Source organism: Calidris pugnax, unplaced genomic scaffold (assembly GCF_001431845.1).
Source record: "Calidris pugnax isolate Ruff unplaced genomic scaffold, ASM143184v1 scaffold44, whole genome shotgun sequence".
Classification (NCBI taxonomy): Eukaryota; Metazoa; Chordata; class Aves; order Charadriiformes; family Scolopacidae; genus Calidris; species Calidris pugnax.
The window spans coordinates 32766771-32781703 of NW_015094506.1; the positions used below are offsets into that span (position 1 = coordinate 32766771).

Sequence of the window (14933 nt, forward strand, 5' to 3'; positions counted from 1 at the left end):
GAATAAAGCCTGGAGCTTAGATCTAGTTTGAGATTCCAAATTTTAAAATCACCTCTGAAAGCATGACAGTATTTAGATGTGTGGCTGTTCTTATCATGTAAGTTTTATTTTCACGGTAGTGGAAAATGACTATGTACTCCTGCAACAGGCAAATGCTAGAGAAGCCATTTTAGATTCGGAATGGATTGTTTTGTATTGGAGGTTCCAAGATGAGTCCACACATATCACCATAAATAGGGCATCATGTGTACATTCTTTTTAGACTTGTGGGTTATGTAGGGGGTGTGTGTGATGGGGGGAAGGTGGTGTAGCTCACTTAAGTGGTTCAAAACTGGGTTTCCTGGGTGTAATACCCAGAGGCTAGGGTTGCTGAACTGGAAGAAGAGCAGTTATGAATGTAAACATGCAGAAAGACTTTGTGAAGTTATTCTGTCCACAGTATTGTCTACCTTTGTCTTCCCAGCTGAAAAAAAGGAAGATCCTCTGTTATGAGGATTCAAGATCAGAACAGAATTCTGCTGGGAGATTGTCAAAGAAGCCTGATCCTTACAAATGCATAAATTATATCAGGGTATCATGGTCAAGTTTATTTACTGTAAGACCTGCAAAAATTAGTGGCTCCCAAGGAGAAGACTAATTATTTGCTGAGGTGTTATCATGATACATTCTGTACCCGTGCCATAAAAATACATGGGAAAGGGATGCTAGAAACTGTGTTTGCACCATTGGAAGTAAGATCATAGGCAGAAATAGGGCAAACTGAAATGTGGTGGACTTGATGAAGAGCTCCAGTGTCCTGGTGGACAGAGAAGAAACTGTGTTATTGAGGAAGCTTCTGTTGAGCACTGAAGCATTTCACAACAAAAAGGGTTGCATTCCACATTTTAAAAATATTGAAGTGGATTATGTGGAGAATTATGTTAGATTAGCAGCTGAGCAATATCAGACAAATAGATATATCAAATGTAGATATCAGCTACGAAGAACAACAGTGCAAACCCAACAATGTTAAAGGTTTGACATTCCGATCTGAAAGCTGCCTTTGAAGATATTGAGAGACTTACTCTTTTAGGGCCGTCAAGAAATATTAATCTTTAAAACTTAAAATATGTTAAAGCATACAGTGAATGTTCCTTGTCATTCGGAATGCATTAGCAAGCCTTTGTTAATAGTACAGTAAAAAACCAATAAAAGAATATTTAGGCACTTGAGAGCCTGATTGTAACACGAGTCTAAATGTAGCTTTCCTGGTGGGATGCAGTAAATGATTACTGTGGAAAGAGGAGCAGATATGACAAGGTTTTTGCTTCAGGAAAGTTTGACTTCCATCCATTTATAATGCTGTCTCTGCAAACAATTATAAAGTTAGTTAAAGTTAGTGAAAGAAGATGAGTAAGAAAAGGTACATAATGTGACAAGACAAAAAATTGACTCTGTTTTCTTTGGTCACAGGTAGCTGCTTCTCTTGTTGGGTTATGGTTTCTTAAAAAGTAAGTAGTGGTGATCATTTATTGAGAAATTGGGGTTTCTTTTATATTGATTTTTTTATAAATAATTAATAGATTCTGCCATAATTTATGGCAGATAAATGGGTAATGGCTTCAAACTGGAAGAGAGCAGATTTAGATTAGATATCAGGAAGAAATTTTTTACTATGAAGGTGGTGAGACATTGGAACAGGATTCCCAGAGAAGTTGTGGATGCCCAAGGCCAGGCTGGATGGGACTTTGAGCAACCTGTTCTAGTGGAAGGTGTTCCTGCCTGTCCCTAGGGGGTTGGAACTAAGTGATATTTAAGTTCCCTTCCAACCTAAACCATTCTGTGATTTTATGAATTGCAACTAATTTCAGAAATTACTACAGATGTTGATAGGCTCCTGAATCACCAAAGATATCTGAGGAGGCGCATAAGCTATTTATTGCCTTGGCCCCAGAACACACACAGAGTAACTTTTCCTTAATGAAACATGGGGTGGTTCATAATTTCTATTTTATACGTACAGACAAGTATTTAAAAAAATACTGGAAATACATATAACTAACCATTAACATGGTTTTAAAACAAATAAACATTGCAGTACTATTTGTTTAGTAGAGAAAATAAAAGAGAAAAAAAGCAATTTCCAGTAACACATTTCTTTTTAATTTGCATCACACAGGGCAGCTTTGAAAGTAAATGAAACACAGTCAGCAAACAGTACCTCTGACAAACCTCCTGTGATCGTCACTGACACTAGCAGCTACTACATCATTTATATCTACGTGGGAGTGGCAGATACCCTGCTTGCCATGGGAATCTTCAGAGGTTTGCCCCTTGTGCATACGCTTATAACAGTGTCTAAAACTCTTCATCAAAAGATGGTGCACGCAGTTCTTCATGCACCTATGTCAACGTTCAACTCTTGGAAAGCAGGTAACGGAGATGGCAACTGATTGACTCATGTATGAGTTTCGTTTCAATTAAACAGTTTTCATTCTGTTCAAGGATATGTTGCTTTCCATTTACATTTTCAGTCAAGCTGAATGTTAAAAGTTTGCCGCATAAAGTAATTTGTGAATCGTTTAATGAACCTTGATCGCACTTTAAGTGTGACATATTTCAGTTGTCAGTTCTGATTTTGAAGTATGTTGGAGACCTTGTAAGTTGGAGAAAATGAAAAGTTAACTGTTTGAAGCAATAAAACTAGACTAACTTCTAATGAATAAACTGTCTAAAACTGGAGTAGGAAAGACAGTCAGCTATGTGGTGAGTGACAATGAGCCAGGTGTGGATGATAAAGAGTGCTTTATTTCATGAGTAGTCCTACTAAAATAGCATAAAACATCAGTGTGAATAATGGTATGCGTATTCAAATTTGGCTCTGGAGTTGATATGGAGTTCATTATATAACTGGTGCAACAACTTCCATCTCCTGCATTGCTATCCCATGCCCTTCTTACTGGTGTATACTGGAGACAGTGGTGTGTACAGGAGACACTGGTAAATGACAACACAACAGGGTTTCTCCTTCATTTTCCCATCATGTTCTTAATTGTTGTTACTTGTTGTTTAATACAGTAATTCTGCTCAGAAGCTAAGAAACTGGTATATACTCATGCAAATAAATACCTATATTTAATATACATTAAATATGTACATTGTATATTTATATATAAATGCTGATGTGCAAATTATCTGTGTATCATCAGATCCTCCTGTGTAAGTGGTACAGAACCTATGCCTTGTGCCTCTGATTCTGTTCAGTTTAATTATGTTTCTTTGTTTTTATTACATTTTCCTTGGGTTTTTTTCAAGATTCCAAGAGCTGCAACAGAAGTTGTGGAGCCAGATTCCTCTCTGAGGAAAGAAGCTGTAGCTCCACTAAACTGTAATGGAATTGATTGTACTAGAAAAAAATCTTGTACTTATCCTTAATATTTTGTATTCAGAAAAAGTTGTACTTTTTGTAAAAGTAAAAGATGTAGGATTTTAGGGGAGTTGAAATGTTTGACTTTTTTTTTTTCTTTTTTTTTATTCCACAGGTGGTATACTTAACAGATTCTCAAAAGATACAGCAATACTGGATGACTTGCTTCCACTTACAGTATTTGACTTCATTCAGGTTTGTAGAATAAAAGTTTTAATTTTTGCTGTCTTAAAGCACTGTAAAGTTTCAGTCGTACATCATGCAAAAGAAACCGTATTGATAAGAAGAAATAAAAGTTGGAATTAAATCTCTCTTCCTTTATTTTAGTCTGTACATCTATTTACATAGCTGCTTATCCTGTAAGTCAACTTCATTGCTTCTTTTTTTGAGTACTTGCCTATATGTGTGCCTCCACTGTTTGTGCAAACCACATTTAGCCCTCAAGCTCAGAAACATTTTTACCCTGCAGACCCCTGCAGTACAACTATCCCTGCTGCTGCCCATATTCAACTTCGAAGGTGTAAAGAACATTCCTTAGTTTATTTGTTTATTTCAGTTATCTTGGCTCAAGATTAATATTTTTCCATGCTGTCCTTTGCATTCAGTCATATTCATGACTTTAACCTCCTTAGCCTCTTATTTTCCCAGTTTACTAGCATCATCCTTAATTTCCTTCTCTTTTTTTTAATATATTTTTATATTTTTGTTCTTTTGTCTTCTGTGGAAACTCTTGCAGGCCTTCTTTATAGGGCAATTTGACCCATGATGGTGTGCTTTCAGCTCTCAGTTGGGCAGTTCTGGTCTTTTTTTTTTTCCCCCTTCACAAGTTTGACTGCCTAATTTTGTCTTTTATCCTTCGCATTTTTGTGGTTTCCCTGGGTCTCTGGGATTTAAGCTGAGTCTGTCAGGCACCGGATCACTGTCAAATAGTTATTTGTGGTGGTGCAGAGAAGACCTTTAGATTACTCCTTGGAGGAATTTCACATCTCTAAGAGTCACAGAATTGCAAACTTTATTTTTTGGATAGAAAGACTTGTTTCCAACATACCTTCTGGGAAACTCCATACATTGGAGTTTCACCGACACTGAAGAAATACAGAGACAGAGACAATTCCAGTCTTTCTCAAGGAGGATGTCTTGTTTGCTCCCCACCCTGCCAGTTCTGAGACTTTGTGGCTCTGTGTGGATCCCAGCACCGCTCATTAGTGTCCCACCACTAATGCTGCAGCCCTCAGATAAGAGGAATCTTCTAATCATCCACAGATTCAGGCTTGCTTGGCAGCTTTAGACTCTGCTAATGAACCAAGTCAGACTCCTCTGAGATACAGAGAAGTTATACATATCACTTTCTCCTTCTGTGACTGTTGTGGAGTCACAGAATGCTTGAAGTCAGAAGGGACCTCTGGACCTAGGTCCTGGGGTCTCTCCAACCCCTCTGCTCAAAGCAGGGTCAGCTAGAGCATGTTCCTCACGGCCAGAGCAATGTTGGTTTTTGGATATCTCCAACTGTGGAGACTCCACCACTGCTCTGAACAACCTGTTACAGTGTTTTATCCATCCCACAACAAAAATGTTTTTTCTTATGTTTAAATGTAATTTTGTGCATTTCAACTTGTGCCCATTGCCTCTTACTTTCACACTGGGTGCCACTGAGGAGAATCTGTCTCAGGCTTATTTGCTCTGCACCAAATACCTATTGGTATTTATATAAATAGAATATAATTTTTAAAAATATGTATAATATATAAAAATATTAGCATATATAAACAAATTTATAATTTATAAAAATATAATAAATGCCATCGTATACTTATATGAAGTGGTAAGATCCCCCTAGGCCTTCTCTTAAGACTAAAGAATCCCAGCTCAGTCAGCCTCTCCGTGTATGTCGTCTTCAAGACCTTTCTCTGGACTCTCTCCAGTATGCCTGTATCTCTTGTACTGGGGAGCCCATTCCAGATACAGTCTCACTGGTACTGAAGAGAGGGGAAGCATCACACTCCATGATCTTCTGACGATGCTGCCCATGTTGGCCTCCCCTGCTGCAGGGACATATTGCTGCCTCGCGGTCCAGCAACAGACCCCCAAGGCCTTCTCTGCAATGCTGCTTCTCAGTCGGTCACCCTCCACCCTGTACTAGTGAATGTGCTTATTCCTTCCCGGGTGCAGAGATCTACAGAAAAGGTTAACTTCTAAATGTACCGGGGTGCCTAAATTGGAGTCTTGTGGAGATGAAGACTCGGTCTCTGCTAGCCTTCAGTTCATGTTTGCATAAGTTTGTCCCGATTTCACAGTTTTTCCCAAGAATTTGATGCAAAATTTTAGAGCTGGTTCTTAGTCCTTCTTTTGTGAGAACAGGCTGGTAGATGACTCCCGCTCACTCCTTGTTTAGGGACACTGCCTCCTTCTCTGTTGCCACTGTGGATGTCATGACACAGTTTTTCTTAAGACTTTTATAGGTATTAGACATAGCAGGGGACCTTTCCTTTCAGAGAGCAGGACTTTTTATCCAGGATGAATGAGACTTCAAGATGAAAGAGGCCAGGGTTACTCTCCAGTCACTGGCATATAGACAGTTGCTCATAAAAAAAGAAGGGGTGTTAACCTTTACATCAAAAGCAGGGGACAACAGATTCTCTGACAGCCATCTGACCTGCTTCATACATCTTGGGTATGAATGTAGACAGCTCATGATGGCAGTGGCATTGCCGCTAGTTTTAACATCCATCTCAGTCTTCTACCAGTCCTTACAGTGGGGTCATCATTTTTTGGAGATCCTTCATGTGACATGCTCATCCCTATGGTTTAATATAGTCCCAATCTAAAGGTCATAGTAAACTCATTGGACATCTATACCTATGGTCATGACTGATTTTCCCTAAATGATAAACCCCCATTGGTTAATCTGATTGGCGGCTGCAGCCATTGCCACCCTGAACCCTTCCTGAATTGCTGTCTCCACCACCAGCTGCCTTTTCCAAAATGATGACACAGAGGAAGCACTGGAACGTGTCTCCCCATTTGGCCTTCGTCCCAGGCCTGAAAGCTCAGCACCTCTGGCTCATAACCGGACTGCATGAGCCCTCTGCTGCCATTCCCTGAGCATATGCCAATGTAGCTGGCTTGTGTGTTGATTTTTGCCACTGCCTTTTTAGAGAAGGTGTCATCTTCTGTTTGACTTTACACTTACTTTGTGTTTGGACTTCATGAGATAACACAAATCTTCATATTCAACTTTTTAGTGAAATAACTGTTGTACCAGCAGTGAGAACAATATGGCATCATGGTGGCCTTTGCAAAATTTGAGCAAATGATGGAAACAGGAATTATAACAGTGACTCTGTAATCACAAGTAATGTGAGAGTTGTGTAACTTGGCTCAATATCAATTGAACAGCTCATTCACTTCTTAACAATTAGAGATACAACAGGTACTAAATTCTGCAGTTTGAAATCATGTGTAAACACAAATCCATTCTTGCATTGCTACAGGCCAGTGCTATACAGCCTGCACAAGCATGGCCCATGTGTGTCACCACTTTTTTAAGATAAATGAGGAAAATAGTGAAAGAATTAACTTGTTAACCAGCTGTTACAATAATTTTTTTCATAAACTTTGATGCTGCTATTGCATTGATTAGATTTCTAATGAAAACAGAGGGTAGGAAACCTGGAACACACCTATACTTGAAAGACCTCCGACTTGGAGTACTGGAAATTTAAATCCTTCCTTGAATTTATGTCGATGTATTAGCAAAAGCACCATCTGCAGCAACTAATGTGAAATTAGTTTTGCTTTCCATCTGTTTTTTTGCTGACTGGTCATTTGCAGTGATGTTTCAATGCAATGTTCATAATTTTGTCCAGGTTGTCCATTTGCAGTTGCTTTGGGCTGATAAATTTGGAGATTGAAGTAGTTTAGCGTGAAAAGTAATGCCCTGATACAAAGCAGAACTTTGCTATTCTTTGTACACTGATATACTTGATTTTTATTAGATTTAGGTATGAGACAAAAACAATCTTGGTACTTCAGGTGCTTCTAGAGTAAAGACGAAGTCCTGATTTAGCTAAATCTGTCTGGAGCTACTGAGGATGAGGTCTTATGGCAAAGGTAGTGGACTCTGGTGGGTTAAATAGATTATGGAATGTTCTTGTTCCTTTTCAGTCGTCTGTCATCTTAAAATAGCTTTTCATTTTTCTTCTGAAACTGCTAATTTTTCATACCACAAGTCCTCTTATGACTTATTTCCTGTCTTTGATTAAGACAAGTACTAGGTCTAGTTTCATATGTGGGTTACAGTCCCTTGAGCTAGTGATAATATGTGACTTCCCACTTTTTCTGACCCTCAGAAAAACTGCTTGGCACAGAACCTGCAGGAGCCTGGCACTCAGCTCCTGCCAGTCTGGCACACCCGGTCCAGACAAGACAGGGACAGCACTGGTAGGTTTGGGAGGTCACTGCAGATACCGCAAGTGTCGTTCTTACAATTTTAACTGAAGAGTGAGTGCTTAACTGCCATTGTTTTTGTGTGGCTTCGTAATTTAGAAGCCTGCAATACTGGTTGTACTACGGAAAACACTTCTCCCATCTATTACAGAAGATGGCAGCTTATTCTAACAGGTAATGGATCTGGTCTCAGTTATTCATGATCTTTTCATGGAGGTTTGTTCTCAGCTGCAAATCCTACTTAGGTTAGCACTTTCTTTGTTGAAACAATTAGTAGTTTGTTTCCATGGGAAGGAGATTCATCACCAATCTCTAAACTATAAAATGACAAGTTTACTATATCAATAGTATTTTTCTTTCATTCTACAGTTAATACTGATTGTGATTGGCGCTATAACAGTAGTCTCAATATTACAACCCTACATCTTCCTGGCATCAGTGCCTGTGATAGCAGCCTTTATTGTGTTAAGGGCATACTTCCTCCACACTTCTCAGCAGCTGAAACAACTGGAATCTGAAGGTAGGAGCAGCAAAATTGGTAGACTTCTAGATCCACAACAAATCAATTGAGAAGTGATTCACCCTTTCACCTCTTCTTTGCCTTTTCTTTTGCAAGATGCCATTGTCTCTGGGAGCAGAACACATATCTCCTTGAAGCCAGTGCTGTTACTGAGCCAATACTGAGTGCTCTGCTCCCAAAGAGCAATGGAGAAGACCTTTTTGAAGCTGGGCTACATCAGTACTGCAGCTGAAAACAAATAAGGTCCTGACACAGTTTTCTTGAGAGTAAATGTCACTTGAAAAATTGTGGTCAGACTTGGTACGTGCCCTGTGAGTTTGTTTCTTTATTAAAATAAAATTAGACTGGATCTATCTTGATTGCAAAAAATTCTTATTTCTGAGTAAGTTATTTGATGAAATATCCTTCCTCTCACCCCATTAAAAGACTAACATATTCCCAATTAAATGGAAAAAACTAATTCTGAAGTGTGGGTTTGCAGATCAGGCACTGTGGTCTGGCTTTACAACAAACTTGTAGATCCTGAGGAAATCAGTCCTGAATCTTAAACACTGATGATCATCTTCCCTTTTATTTAAGTGTAATTCTGAAGTTCCTCAGATCTAAATCTAAATTTCTTTGATGTTCATGGGGATCCAGCATTGGCTCACCACTTTTTATGTATGCAAGATCTGCTTAAAATTACCATGTCAGTACAGTGAAATCCAGAACATTAAAGTACTCTGTCTGTGCTAAAAAAAACTTCACTTGGTGGAATTACTGGAACTGTAGGAATTTATTTTGGCTGAGGAGGAGCTGCCTTTCTCTCGTGGCATCTTACAGCTGGCCAAGAGCTTCCCCAAGTAATATGCTAACTGTGAAGATTTAATGTGATCCCTTGCTGGCAATGCACTGAATGGCGTTTCAACCCATTCATGCAAAGACTGTTGTATATTCAGTCATGCATTCCAACAACATATGTAAATTAAACACTGCCAATACTTGTACGGCTGTGAGTTAGAGCACAGGGCTGTGTATTTGTGTTATATCAAAGGTATTTGCTTATGAGTGTTTATGATCTTTCTAATTTAAACACTTTACAGCTAGGAGTCCAATATTCACCCATCTTGTTACAAGCTTAAAAGGGCTGTGGACACTGAGAGCTTTTGGGCGTCAGCCGTACTTTGAGACCTTATTTCACAAAGCCCTGAACCTACACACGGCAAGCTGGTTCCTCTACCTGTCAACGCTGCGCTGGTTCCAGATGAGGATAGAAATGATTTTTGTTATCTTTTTTATTGCTGTGGCGTTCATCTCTATCATAACTACAGGTATAGTAACCTTACTGCAATACTGAAATGGAAGTCTTCTATTTCACAGCTGAGCTTCAGAAACTTCTGAGGGAAATAAACCATTGCAAAATTTAGCATACACTGGAGTCACAGATTTAAGTATGTTATAATAGTAAACACAATTTAATTAAAATAGAAGTTGCACCATTATTATCTGCAATCTGATGTTGTCGAGGATTCATTGAAGCGATCAGTCTGAAAATATCTGAAGGGGCAGAACTTTCCTTTTCTTGGATGTAATTGCTGTAAAAGTAATCTCATGTGTTTTAAACCACATTAATGTAACCACATTAGTGTACTGAAAAGCTTGGATGTTGATTATCATCTCTATAGCTCAAAGTTTTTTAGTAAATAGAGGTTAATGTTCCTCTCATTTGCAAATGGCTGACATGCAAAGTTTTAAAGTCACACCAATACCAAAAATAGTCATCCAGTTCTCTAATTCCCAATGCACTGACCCATTTTCCAATATCAAGTTTTACAAATTGCATTCAAAGTCTCCTTAAAAATGTCTCACTGCTTCTAATAAACTCAGTGCACTAACTAGAATCACTGTATGTTACTATCTTACTTGTATTTGAAATGCTGCCTGTGTCTAGCCAGGCCTAGGAATTCTCCAACAAGCAGAGACAGGAGGTGAATATCCCCAAAATGTTGAACTAGTTCAGTTCTGTGGAAAAACTCAGCAGGTTTAGCTACAGATTGCTTCAAATACAGTTTTTATTTTGCTATGCTTTTGTTATGTATGTTTTTTGATTTTGACTTGAAAATCCCATGCTTGTTACAGCAAACAATTAAAACAAAGGAATCTTTGTGGAACAGTAAGGACAACATGTCCTCTTTTTGTCCAAGAAATGAAAATGTAAACCAGTGCAACTATTTTGAATTTTAAACTTCTCAGCTGTGGTGCTTTAGTCAGATAAGAGTAATTTCACAGATTCCTATGTGTTAGAAAAAAGGAAATTGAAATCAAGATTGCAGAGGCCTGATTCTGTTCACTGTTTAAGGACCAAGATTTTATTTTTTCTTCTGCCAAAGCAAGATCAGGATTTCTAGTGAATTCAGTGCCAAAGCCAGGTGTTAAACTGATGATTAAGCTCTTGGTCCTTTGTGTAATTAAAAAATCCATGTTTTCTCTATGAAATAAAAAGGGAGAGAATATGAATATGTATTTTAAAATATACATGTTAATTTTATGATTTCTATTGGCTTTTTATTTGCCTATAAATTGAATATTTTCTCTCCGCAGGTGATGGACCAGCTAGTGTTGGCATTATTCTTACTTTAGCTATGAACATCATGGGAACCTTGCAGTGGGCAGTAAACTCGAGCATAGATGTGGATAGTTTGGTAAGCATGAAATGCACTGTGCTGTGCTTTCGAGGAATTGCCTTATTTTGTTGATTATAGGTGTTCAGTGTGTTATTTTCAGAGTTGGATATCAGACAGTTGTGTCGGAAATGTTCCCTTCATACCTGTCATAGCAACTTACCAGCTTTGGCACAGCACAAACTGAGTTTTTCTATGATCAAAAATTTTCCTGGGCTAGAAGAGGCAGCAGCAAATAATTGCATTTGAGGATTCACATTGCAGAAGCGCTAGTGATGGGAAAACTTCAAAAGTTTTGGAGTTGTTATACCTGACTGAAGTATATAATATACCTTATTCACTCTACTTATGGGCTTTGCACCGCAGATCATGGTGGATTTTTTTGAACTCTTTCCACGCAAAATCTGTGATTTAAAAATCTGCCCTAAACTTCCCTAGGAGTCTTTTTCTGGTTTTATGTAAAATACCCTCTTACATAAGGCTTTGGAGTTGTACATATTTACCCCTTTAATTTGCATAGTTAATCCATTAGGATTGGCTTTAAAAGAGAAAATTTCACAAGGTTAACTCATCAACACCTATTTGTTGAGATATGAGAAGCAGACAGGAAACTCATAAAAGTATGTTTGTTCTTGCAGTTTTCATCATACCTTAGTTTAAATGTATGAATATTTTATATGTTATTTTTAAATGTGATAGTTACTTCTCCCTTTACACTTCAGCATTCTAGGAGTTATTTTAGACAGAATTCTTGTAACAAAATACAGTAGTCTTATAAGCCAGAAAAAAAAAATTCTGAGGAAAACAATCTCCCACATCCAGTCATACCCTCTCTGAACCTAAATTAGCTTCTTGAGCCAACCGTTTCAGTACTGGAAAACAAACAGCTTTCACAGCAAATCTTGGAGACCATTAAATCCTGATTAGTTGAAATGAGTTGTCATTTAAAAAAAACATATAATTGGGGCAGACGGTGACAGCGAAGGGATATTTGCCAGTTTGACATATTTTTTTTAAATAAGTGATTCAACCACCCTCATCCTGAAGGAAATCCTTAAGAGCCCCCAAAATGGGAATGAACCACTTATAACATCTAATCTCTTGTTTATGCGTGTGACTGGTGATAGTCCAGAAAGCTGACTGCCATTCAGGGACACATTTTTTCCCTATCCACCAATTGTTTTATGCTGACTCTTTCTTTGCTCGATAGAACAGCCTGTCTTGAAGGGCAAGCACTTTGTGAAAGGGCTTCTTTGCCGTAACTGCAACACAGGCTGAACAGCAGTGGTGTGACTGAAGTAAAACATTCCATTGGTAAGGCCTGACAGTGACCACAATGTTAATCAGCTCCCATTTGTAAACTCCATTTTAGCCCTGTAAGGTATAGTGTGATCACTTTAAGTACAACAATCTGTATAAGAATCTCGTGCACTTATACAGCTTAATACAAACTGAAAGTGTTTCACAAGAGCAACAGAAAGTCTTGTGGTGAGATTCAAGGGGTGCTGGACACACTAGGGTTTTAATAAAGAACTTCCCCTTTTTTTAAAATACATTGATGTTAAAATGTCATCTATTAGTAGCAATAAGGAAGTAACTCCCTTTCCCCTAAAAAGAAAGTCTCAAGTTGTTTGTGAATACTTTATATTAAGACAAACTGCTGTACTGGAGCAGCAGTTATTTTATATTAATGATAGCCTTATAAGGTGTATCCTTTAGGTGGATCCTCTGGACTTCTTCCAGCAGTGGATATCTGCCCATGCCTGGGATGGATTTTTAGGTATCGCAGATGGCAAACTAATAGATATTGCCAGCAGTATGTTTTTCCTGACATTCAGAAGCTGCTCCTGTGCACAAGCAAATCAGAGTAGCTTCATGGTTTCACAATAATAAAACTGCTTCGCTGGGTGATGCAAGTGTATAATTTCCTGCTCCGTGTATTCTCCATATTTAGCTCTTCCCTCTTTAAAATCTTTTACAATTATTTGATTACAAATGTCCTGCGAAGGCTTGTATGTGTGCCTGACTTAGGCGTCTGTTTGTTTATACTCTGCTTTTCTCTCAAGAGGTACTTTGAGGCTCCCCACAGGACCAGGTTGACTAGAATTGACACATCTCCATGTGTCTCCAGTTACAGTTATGCACGTGCCGCTCTAGATGACATCACTCTTGCCCATCCTTGAGCAGCAGTGGCATCTGCGCGTACCAGCCTGCACACAAGCATGCCTGAGGGTGTAGCACATTTGTAGGTAGTGGTCTTTGGTTATCAGATAAGCTGGAGTTTTCTGCAAGTGGTTGAAACCACGTCCAAAGGCATAGCTGCTGTAATTAGTACATAACATTAAGCTCGCACTGAGTTGTTTTACAAGACATGGAAGGTACAAGGCTTCAGTGAAATAAATGCAAACCAAAGGACGGGAAGGCAGGAGAGTAGGCAAACAGGATCGCATGAAGAAGGAAAAATAAATACTGGCCAAACACATGGGTAGGTGGAAAATTTGACTTTATTCCACACAATCTCCTCTTTGAGCTTTCCATGCCACTGGCATATATATTGAAGAAATCTGAGTTTCTAGGTTGGAGTTTGTTTTTACATAAACAGATATTCTCAGTGAAGCAATTTCTGTTGAACTGGTTTAGCTTTAACTGAAAAATCCCTATTGTCTTTTAATATCCCATAATGGTTTTGGCATTTTGTTCTCTTACAGCCCTGATACTTTATCTGCTCTGCTTTTTTTTAAAAAAACAAAACAAAACCACATATGTGGTCACTCTGATAGCTATCTATTGTTTCATTTAAAGCTACCAGTTAGGCTAGATTTATCTTTTTACTTTGATCATTTCTGCTAATATCCAGTTAGCGGGTTTTCAGGCTTTTTCTTATCCCTCCAGGCAATCTTGAAGTATTTTTGATTTTTTTCCTTCATAAAGAAATAGAAAATAAGTTTTCCAGTAAGTGCTGCTTTCACAGATAAGTATAGGCAAATCCCAGTGGACTGTTTTAATGCTTTATAACCTCCTCCTTCACTGGTGTATATCCTGCAGTAGCAGTGCTATAACTGGGAAGGACAGTTCCTTTTATCAGGGAAAGAGAAAATGCCATGCTTTTGCTGTTGCCAAGATTACTTATGTAAGGAGATATAAAAAGAATCCCCCAAAGAGACATTAAAACCACACTTGCTAAAACTCACAGTGCCCCACCCTGTACATCAGGGATGCTGAAGAGTTTAAGCAGTACACGGTAGAGAAGAGGACCAAAATAAAAATTAGGACTGTGAAAAATAATGGTATTTCTACAGCTGTGTTTTATGCTTTTATTTTCGCACGCTATTCCTCCTTTAACCTGTTTAATTGATGGGCTTTTTTTAACTAGGACATGATCTTAACATGCTTTTTACCACTGCCTGCAGAAAACCTCAGAACACTGTTAATTTCAAAGTTTAAGAAGACAAAATACTTGACTGTAAAATGTGCATCAGAATGACAGTTCTCAAAGTGAGGTGTTGGTCATTTGGAAGGGAAAAAAATAATGAAAAATCTATTATAACATTTCGTTTTCTGCCTGCAAAGCAGCGTGAGAAGGAGCAAAAAAAAATCAGAACAAGTTTGACACGAGCTAAATATTTCATTTTTGCAGTTTGGAAAGAGAGTATATGTCCTATAAGTGCACCCAAAATGTAACAGCAGAAGATGTGAAGCCTCAGTAAAACTATATGGTCTGCCTGCATTGACCCAGTTTTTGCAGTGACTTCATGCACAGGGTTTTTTTTTTACAACAGGAGCCATTGAACCAACCTCTCACAGCATCTCTCAGTTCCACACTGCGCTTTCCAGACAGAATGTTTTTGAGGAAGTGAAGTCTTGCAACATGGTCATTGAATAATGTGCATGTCTGGTCTGG

General features: G+C 38.4%; 1 protein-coding gene across 1 annotated transcript in view; it reads left to right on the top strand.

Annotated features, from left to right (window-relative positions):
* Window positions 1-14933, top strand: part of CFTR (cystic fibrosis transmembrane conductance regulator) — an 88141-nt gene that overhangs the window by 53169 nt on the left and 20039 nt on the right. The window contains exons 16-21 of the mRNA XM_014963246.1: window positions 1453-1490; window positions 2159-2412; window positions 3522-3601; window positions 8222-8372; window positions 9455-9682; window positions 10953-11053. Of these exons, the coding sequence (XP_014818732.1) occupies window positions 1453-1490; window positions 2159-2412; window positions 3522-3601; window positions 8222-8372; window positions 9455-9682; window positions 10953-11053 (852 nt within the window). The remainder of the gene's footprint in view (window positions 1-1452; window positions 1491-2158; window positions 2413-3521; window positions 3602-8221; window positions 8373-9454; window positions 9683-10952; window positions 11054-14933) is intronic.